The sequence below is a fragment of the Coregonus lavaretus genome (assembly GCF_964263955.1).
Source record: "Coregonus lavaretus genome assembly, chromosome: 18".
NCBI classification, from domain to species: domain Eukaryota; kingdom Metazoa; phylum Chordata; class Actinopteri; order Salmoniformes; family Salmonidae; genus Coregonus; species Coregonus lavaretus.
In genome coordinates, this window is record NC_140005.1 from 21,325,267 (window position 1) to 21,335,370 (window position 10,104).

The 10,104-nt window shown below is 45.3% G+C and overlaps 1 protein-coding gene across 1 annotated transcript; it reads left to right on the plus strand.

Annotated features, from left to right (window-relative positions):
• Window positions 1-3,033: 3,033 nt before the first annotated feature.
• Window positions 3,034-5,374, plus strand: LOC311145561 (actin, alpha cardiac muscle-like; the record flags this gene model as incomplete). The annotated part of the gene is made up of 8 exons (XM_084181828.1): window positions 3,034-3,162; window positions 3,329-3,457; window positions 3,596-3,706; window positions 3,815-3,899; window positions 4,312-4,473; window positions 4,612-4,803; window positions 4,927-5,108; window positions 5,231-5,374. The coding sequence occupies 8 exons, from the start codon at window positions 3,034-3,036 to the stop codon at window positions 5,372-5,374; spliced, it is 1,134 nt and encodes a 377-aa protein (XP_084037954.1).
• Window positions 5,375-10,104: the final 4,730 nt, after the last annotated feature.

Here is a 10,104-nt window from a genome sequence, read left to right on the forward strand (position 1 = left end):
ATACGTGCCGTCGCAGATGTAACGTCATTACGTAACAGTTCCTAAAAATAACTGTAGATGGCAGTAATGCACATCTCTAAAGAAAAATGAAATACAAAAAAGAAATTTAAATTATGCAATCCCATTCATCACACATCTGTCCACCTGACAGCTTTATTGTCAACCACAATTTGTTGTGTCATTATCAGGACCAAGAATTCCTGTCTCAAGTGACAGTCAATACTCTGGATGATGGTGATGAGGAGGCTGAGTGGCTAGGTAGGGAAAACAGGCATAATAAAAAACAAATATTCTGGTTAAATTATTTGTATAATAGATATTCAATGGTATAAGCTATTGGTGTAAAAGGCTCTGGGTGTGGTGAGAGAGTTCAAAGAGATGCTTGTGCTCAGAACAAGCTATGTGACATTGAGTTCTGTGAGGTTCTGAAAATGATCTTTCAGATAACATCAGTGTCAGTTTAACTGTTAACTCCCATCACTCATTGCCTGGCAGAAGAACATAATTGCACTTCAATGGAATTCTAAACCATAGCATCCAACACCTATCTATCTGTGGACATAGAGAGAAAGTAACACCTATAAATAGGCAAGCCTAACATCCAGTGGGACAGCCTAGAGGAAAGAAATGCTCTCATATAATCCAGCCATGGATATAAACTAACAAGACTCCAAAGATAACCATCCGCTACAGTGTCCCCCTGTCTGATCCGCCTGCCTTAAGTCATAATATACCTGACAACATCAGATTGACCACTGCCATTGATAATACACTGTACCAATAGTGCTCAGGTCAGTAATATGGGTAAAACATGTTATAGAAAATAATAATTCTGATCATTCAATAGGTGATTGATTTCTCAATAAATTTGAAAAGTTGAAACTTGAAAGACAGTATTTCCTCATAAGGTACATTGAGAAAAATAAAGGCTGTTGAAGGGGGTGGGACGAATAAGGATCTCAGTTTGCAAACTCAACATGGAGGGACTCCACTGGATGCACGTTAATGACACCTGTTACACACCATGACCCTAAAAGGAGAGAGCAGGGCCAATCAGGGCTCAGCACAGCTGACGCAGACCAGTCAGACCGCCAGCTCGGAAGAAGGACGAGAGGTCATAACCCTCAGCTGTTCACCACGTTTAGCGGCTCAGCTCACATACCAGCAGCAGCCTGGCCCACTGACATATACAGTGTTTTACTGACTGGACCGAAGCCTCTCTCATTCGTCTCCTCAACAAGGCCCACAAATCTACTATTTCCGCTCACACCTAGTGTGTGTCAACAAAAACACTGTGACACGTCTGCTCAATGTTTTTAGAGAGAATTGTATGATGTACAATTTCAGTAAATGTCTTAATCACTTTTCAGATTTCTCCCAAACCCTGTCCTTTAAAACGACAACACCATCAATCTAAATTTACAATGACCACTGCACCTTTTTGTGTGATCTCAGAAATCATGGTTGATCAAAACCTTGATTCAGAATTCTTTAAAGTGTCAAATGGATGCACTGAACTCGCTATAATTGAACTATTCTGTTTGTAAAAAACAAAATAAATTAAATTAAAGCTATACCTACAGAAAAGTATTCAAATAAAGAAGACCATTGTAATTGCATTTTAATGGTCTGACACCTTTGTGAATACCATTATAACATCCAGACATCTTTATAAAATAAAACATTCCCTTTTCACTTCTCATCTTATTTCTAAAGCAGATCAGTCTGGCATTTCTCAGGAAGCATCTCACCATTTTTGAGGAGTCCCATCTCACCCGATCGTTGTTTTGTTTTTTTCTAGGAGCTCTTATTTGGACTTGTGTAAACTCCAGGCTCCACCCCTGGTCCCCAGACCCCACTCTTATTTAAGGGGTCCTCTCCCCCTCCTCCTTTGTCCCAGTGGAAGCATCAGTCTTGCGCTACAACTTGGTGAGTGAATATTACTGCATATTACTACTTATTTCTATGGAAAACATGAGACTTTGTGGGGACTGGGTGTCCACATTTTAGTTATTTGAGTACATCTTCACCTGGCGCTGACCAGACAGAGCTGGTCTCTGACATTGGATGATATAGTGTTTTCTACCTGGATGGATTGTTTGTAGCTTTATTGAGGCATGAACTAGAAGTACACTTCAAACTGAAGTCACTGCTTATTGGAATGGATTCATGGTATCGCACCAAAATAATAAGAGACATTCAGCTATTCAGAGATTTGTGAATAATAAACGATTTATCATCAGGTGATTGTGGGGAGGGTGCAGGTAAATACAGTGTAATAACTTAGTAAAAAGTTACCAATACACTGATCAATGCTGGTTTGGTCAGGTACATTGAGACAGAACTAAATACTGTCTAATGAATGAAGCCATTATAGGCAGATGGGGCAAGGAGCCATGCTGTAAACAGAGGTGTTACAATGTGCCGACAGCTGCTCTCTGGGTTGGCTCCAACTCTCCCATGTCTGAAATAGCTCCAGATAGGGATCCATGGAGGTCAATGTGGCACTTGGTGTAGCTGTGTGTGGAGCAACCAGGGTGTGGAGCTTAAAATAGATAGCTGGTCTTGCTTGCTGCTTCCACTGATATGCCCCTTTTTGGAGCTACCTCGGCAGCCCTAAAATGTCCCAGGAACAATCATGACAGCCGATACACAGTATCACTAACTTCACAACATGTTTGGGACAAAAATACAATGGGATAAATTGTAGATAGCTGCTATTTTAAATACAAGGAATTGATAACATTTTCAAAACAGTTTTAAGACAAGTTGTACAACTTTGACTACAGTAGTAAAATCAATATATTATTCCAAAAGACAAAAAAATGCAGAATATCGAAAACATGGATTCGGATGCAAACATTTTTCATGTCAGTACAGTAATAAATTATTTGTGGTGGTGAACAAACCAATTAGGATAGGCCTGCTGGAAATTCCTTCAATGGTGGGGGGCGGGGGGGGGTTGCAGCTGTTCCCACCACTCAGTCTCACCCCTGTGTCTCTCTGTCACCCACAGACCATCCCAGTAAAACCATGTGTGACGACGACGAGACTACCGCCCTTGTGTGCGACAATGGCTCTGGCTTGGTCAAGGCTGGATTTGCCGGAGATGACGCTCCCCGTGCTGTCTTCCCTTCCATTGTTGGAAGGCCCCGCCACCAGGTACTGTACCATAATGTAACTGGGGCTGGTATAGATTGTGCCATTGTATAGACACACATTTTTAGGGGGGAACTGTCAAAAAGGGTGCAGTAGGTTAGTTTGCCGTCTGTCATGTAGGCTACAGTGATGATTGTGTCACTCCTAACCTCTCTTCTTTCTCATCCAGGGTGTGATGGTGGGTATGGGTCAGAAGGACAGCTATGTAGGTGATGAGGCTCAGAGCAAGAGGGGTATCCTGACTCTGAAGTACCCCATTGAGCATGGCATCATCACTAACTGGGACGATATGGAGAAGGTGGGTCCTAGATTACAACACACTTCTTACAACATCTTGCAGAGTTTTGGCATTGACTTTGGCACAAGACTAGAAGTAAATACATGCAGTATAATAATATAATAAACTGGAAACTTTTACTATTTCGTATCCTTGCAGATCTGGCACCACACCTTCTACAATGAGCTGCGTGTGGCCCCTGAGGAGCACCCCACCCTGCTGACAGAGGCTCCCCTGAACCCCAAGGCCAACAGAGAGAAGATGACCCAGGTACTTTGAACTCCATTATCCCCCCACTTTATTTCAAATCCATGTCTTTTGTTAGAGGATAACAGTCAAGCAAACTTCTGAAATGTTTATCTTATTCTTGCCTTATAGATCATGTTTGAGACCTTCAACGTTCCTGCTATGTATGTGGCCATCCAGGCTGTCCTGTCCCTGTACGCCTCCGGTCGTACCACCGGTCAGTATTCCAGGACACTGCCTCTTATATGTACCAATGTCAACCATGGATAGTTGCTATATTACTGATACAATATGTAGTTTGCTTCCACACATTAGTGGTCAATATGACAACAGGAGACAGCTCAAATCAAGTTGATGCACCTGTATTACAATAGTGTTGAGTAAGTGAGCTGTTTAGTTGTCAGAGACAGCTAGATTAATTGTTCCTTTGTTGTCGAGGACATGTTATTCCCTGTTTGGCAGGGTATGTGGCAGGGTATGTGGCACACCTGTAGCCATTGATGTCAGCTGCATTGTTTGTTAGTTTATGATGTGACATATGCTTGGAGTGATTCCCATATGGCAGCCGGCCATTCCTCTGTCAGTCATGTCTGTCTGACTGACTAATGTGCTTTGTCTGCTCCCTATAGGTATTGTGCTGGACTCTGGTGATGGTGTGACCCACAACGTCCCCATCTATGAGGGTTATGCTCTTCCCCACGCCATCATGCGCCTGGATCTGGCTGGTCGCGATCTGACTGACTACCTGATGAAGATCCTGACAGAGCGTGGCTACTCTTTCGTGACCACTGGTAAGGAGAGCTAACTTCTGTCAATGAGGTTATGCCTCATTTTTTATGTTATTGTAATTTCTGTGTGTTTAGAGCAATCTCTTGCTGTGCAGTTGTGTAAATGTTCTTCCTCTCATCATTGAAACTTGCCCCCCTTAGCTGAACGTGAGATTGTGCGTGACATCAAGGAGAAGCTGTGCTATGTGGCTCTGGACTTCGAGAATGAGATGGCCACCGCTGCCTCTTCCTCCTCCCTGGAGAAGAGCTACGAGCTTCCTGACGGTCAGGTCATTACCATTGGTAATGAGCGTTTCCGTTGCCCAGAAACCCTCTTCCAGCCTTCCTTCATTGGTAAGTTATACTTACAGTATGCATTTTGCATTATACATTATGGTTGCTATACAGTGTGTTATTACAATCAATGTTTTTGTGTTTCTGTGTCAATTAATTATCTTCTGTAATATCTTCTACCAGGTATGGAGTCCGCTGGTATCCATGAGACCGCCTACAACAGCATCATGAAGTGTGACATTGACATCCGTAAGGACCTGTACGCCAACAATGTGCTGTCTGGTGGTACCACCATGTACCCTGGTATTGCTGACCGTATGCAGAAGGAGATCACAGCCCTGGCCCCCAGCACCATGAAGATCAAGGTGAGGGACAATCCCACCATGTTAAACTTCAGGAAGTTAACCATCAAGTTAATTGTAATGTTCCGATTTACAGTGGGTCTACGTGAAACTAAGCAATTCCCTGTACTCTGTTTATCTTCTAGATCATCGCTCCCCCCGAGCGTAAGTACTCCGTCTGGATTGGTGGCTCCATTTTGGCTTCCCTGTCCACCTTCCAGGCAATGTGGATCAGCAAGCAGGAGTACGATGAGGCAGGCCCCTCCATTGTCCACAGGAAGTGCTTCTAAACAATCAAACCCCCCTTCACCCATACATTTATACTGTGTTGTTTACTGTATATACGTGTACTGTTGTAATAAAAATAGATCCTTGTAACAGTACATTTGTTCTGACTCTTTTCTGCATTGCTATAGGCCTATTAAGATGCCATACACCAACTTGAATCTATCTATCTATCTATCTATCTATCTATCTATTTATCTATCTGTAATTCGAATCTACAAGTGCATTGAAATATTGAATATTGAAAAAGTAAATACAATTTTTACAGTATTTTTGGTATTCATATTTTCCTTTGACTGATTGATTGATTGCATTTATTAGACAATTTTTTAAATACATACATAAGGGCACTCCAGCCGGTGACGCCTCCATATACAATTTAAGAAAATCATAAAGGATAACACAATAAAACTTAAAAGCTTATTTCCATTGTGGTCCTTTTGGAGGGGAAGCTCATTTGTACAGTTCCATTTCCTAATAAAACTCTGGAAAGGTACATCTCCCTTGTCTCACATACCCTTACTATATAAAACAATAAATCCCTAATATACAGTATACAAGACAATCACAATATGATACACAATAGGTGTCACGATCGCCAATGAAGTATGACCAAAGCGCAGCGTTGGGAGTGAACATGATGATTTTAATTTTGAAACACACGACAAAACAAAACACGATCCGTGACGTCCTCAGTTACACCGACTGAATAAAGAACAAAAACCCACAACCACAAGGTGAACACAGACATTTAAATATGGCTCCCAATCAGAGATAACGAGCCGACAGCTGACACTCGTTACCTCCGATTGGGAGTCACTGACCAAACATAGAACGCGAACACCTAGACACTACCCACAGTACACAACACACGGAAATCTACACACCCTGACTAAACACAAAAAGTCCTAGAACCAGAGTGTGACAGTACCCCCCCCCAAAGGCGCGGACTGCGACCGCGCCTAACTACAAGCAAACAGGGGAGGGCTGGGTGGGCATTCCTCCTCGGCGGCGGCTCCGGCTCCGGGCTTCCTCCCCACTTCCTCTCCAACCCCCCAAAGTACCCCTGGTCCTGCCTAGCCCCGCTGGCCGGAACCGGACTGACGACACGCGCCCCTGGCTTGGTGCGTGGATCCTGGCTGGACGGCTCTGGCGGATCCCGGCTGGACGGCTCTGGCGGATCCCGGCTGGACGGCTCTGGCGGATCCCGGCTGGACGGCTCTGGCGGATCCCGGCTGGACGGCTCTGGCGGATCCTGGCTGGACGGCTCTGGCGGATCCTGGCTGGAAGGCTCTGGCGGATCCCGGCTGGAAGGCTCTGGCGGATCCCGGCTGGACGGCTCTGGCGGATCCCGGCTGGACGGCTCTGGCGGATCCTGGCTGGACGGCTCTGGCGGATCCTGGCTGGACGGCTCATGGCTGGCTGACGGATCTGACTGCTCATGGCTGGCTGACGGATCTGGCTGCTCATGGATGGCTGACGGATCTGGCTGCTCATGGCTGGCTGACGGATCTGGCTGCTCATGGATGGCTGACGGATCTGGCTGCTCATGGCTGGCTGACGGATCTGGCTGCTCATGGCTGGCGGAAGGATCTGGCTGATCCTGTCTGGCGGAAGGCTCTGGCTGATCCTGTCTGGCGGACGGCTCTGGCTGGACAGGGCTGACGACGCACCCCGTAGGCTCGGTGCGTTGAGCAGGGACAGGCCGGGCTGGGCTGGCGAAACGCACCACAGACTTGGTGCGGGGCGCAGGAACAGGCCGAGCTGGGCTGGCGACGCACCCCGTAGGCTTGGTGCGTTGAGCAGGGACAGACAGAACCGCACTGGGGACACACACCCCTGGCCCTACACAGGGATCAGGAACGGGCCGGACCGGACTGGAAACACCCCCCAGTACCTCTCGCCGTGCCTCCACACTTTCCATCCCCTTCGTAACCAGTGGCCCCCTTAAACTGGCGGCCATATCTGCCAACCTCTTGCACTCCTCCGGGCCGTACACCTTCTGACCCGACGTCGTGAGCCCCCCCCTAAAAATTTTCTGGGGGTCTCTCCTCTCGGTGGACCAGGCCTCCATAGTCCTCTCCCAACCTTCGCTCTTCTGGCTCCACCACTCGTTATCCAACTGCTGCTTGGTCTCGTTGTGGTGGGTTTTTCTGTCACGATCGCCAATGAAGTATGACCAAAGCGCAGCGTTGGGAGTGAACATGATGATTTTAATTTTGAAACACACGACAAAACAAAACACGATCCGTGACGTCCTCAGTTACACCGACTGAATAAAGAACAAAAACCCACAACCACAAGGTGAACACAGACATTTAAATATGGCTCCCAATCAGAGATAACGAGCCGACAGCTGACACTCGTTACCTCCGATTGGGAGTCACTGACCAAACATAGAACGCGAACACCTAGACACTACCCACAGTACACAACACACGGAAATCTACACACCCTGACTAAACACAAAAAGTCCTAGAACCAGAGTGTGACAATAGGCACCAAAAGGCAGACCATATGCTATTCCGGGCATTTTCGTCTCACCCTTACAGTCTTACAACATGCTGCTATTTAGCAATCTTTCAGTGAGAACTTGAAACTGCCTTTGGAGGTTATAAGTTTGAAATTCTTTGGAAGACTATTCCAAAGAATGGCAGCTGAGTACAAAAAAGTGTATTTCCCCAGACCACTATTAAATCTAAAAGGAACAACGTCAATTTCACTCCTTCTAGTGGAATAGTTATGGTTATCTCGGACCAAGTTGAAGTAGTTACATACTGTAGATACCTGGGGACCATACTGTGGACAACCATATGTACAAGACACAATTTAATCTGAGAGACTCTCTCCTCCACTTTGATACATATGAGGCTTTCAAAGTGGGAATGGTCAAGATGAGTAGGTGCTGAAAGTTTTAAAATAATCCTGACTAATTTACTCTGAGATGTCTGCAGTTTATTATTTAGTGGGGGTACTATTGTACCAGGAAGAGCACACATAGTCAAAGTGGCACTGAACAAGAGCCCCTGCCAATGCCACCGATGCGTTCATATCCAGATATTTGGAGCTACTTGCCAGAAACCTAATTTTATGGTTCACTTTGGAGATAACTTTTTGTGCCATGCTCTCCCCTGTCAGATGGTTATCTAGCACACATCCAATATAATTAACTGAGTGTTTTGCTGTGACTACTATGTCACCTACAGTGGGGAAAAATGTATTTAGTCAGCCACCAATTGTGCAAGTTCTCCCACTTAAAAAGATGAGAGAGGCCTGTAATTTTCATCATAGGTACACGTCAACTATGACAGACAAATTGAGGAAAAAAAATCCAGAAAATCACATTGTAGGATTTTTAATGAATTTATTTGCAAATTATGGTGGAAAATAAGTATTTGGTCAATAACAAAAGTTTCTCAATACTTTGTTATATACCCTTTGTTGGCAATGACACAGGTCAAACGTTTTCTGTAAGTCTTCACAAGGTTTTCACACACTGTTGCTGGTATTTTGGCCCATTCCTCCATGCAGATCTCCTCTAGAGCAGTGATGTTTTGGGGCTATCGCTGGGCAACACGGACTTTCAACTCCCTCCAAAGATTTTCTATGGGGTTGAGATCTGGAGACTGGCTAGGCCACTCCAGGACCTTGAAAAGCTTCTTACGAAGCCACTCCTTCGTTGCCCGGGCGGTGTGTTTGGGATCATTGTCATGCTGAAAGACCCAGCCACGTTTCATCTTCAATGCCCTTGCTGATGGAAGGAGGTTTCCCTCAAAATTCCGCTGGTGTACAGCAATCCTTAAGTCATACCACAGATTCTCAATTGGATTGAGGTCTGGGCTTTGACTAGCCCATTCCAAGACATTTAAATGTTTCCCCTTAAACCACTCAAGTGTTGCTTTAGCAGTATGCTTAGGGTCATTGTCCTGCTGGAAGGTGAACCTCTGTCCCAGTCTCAAATCTCTGGAAGACTGAAACAAGTTTCCCTCAAGAATTTCTATGTATTTAGTGCCATCTATCATTCCTTCAATTCTGACCAGTTTCCCGGGCCCTGCTGATGAAAAACATCGCCACAGCATGATGCTGCCACCACCATGCTTCACTGTGGGGATGGTGTTCTCGGGGTTTGAGAGGTGTTGGGTCTGCGCCAGACATAGCGTTTTACTTGATGGCCAAAAAGCTCAATTTTAGACTCATCTGACCATAGTATCTTTTTCCATATGTTTGGTGAGTCTCCCACATGCCTTTTGGCGAACACCAAACGTGTATGCTTATTCTTTTCTTTAAGCCATGGCTTTTTTTCTGACTTTTTTCCCTAAAGCCCAGCTCTGTGGAGTGTACGGCTTAAAGTGGTCCTATGGACAGATACTCCAATTTCCCCTGAAGGAGCTTTGCAGCTCCTTCAGGGTTATCTTTGGTCTCTTTGTTGCCTCTCTGATTAATGCCCTCCTTGCCTGGTCCATGAGTTTTGGTGGGTGGCCCTCTCTTGGCAGGTTTGTTGTGGTGTCATATTCTTTAAATGTTTTAATAATGGATTTACTGGTGCTCCGTGGGATGTTAAAAGTTTCTGATATTTTTTTACAACAACCCAACCCTGATCTGTACTTCTCCACAACTTTGTCCCTGACCTGTTTGGAGATCTCCTTGGTCTTCATGGTGCTGCTTGCTTAGTGGTGCCCCTTGTTTAGTGGTGTTGCAGACTCTGGGGCCTTTCAGAACAGGTGTGTATATATAC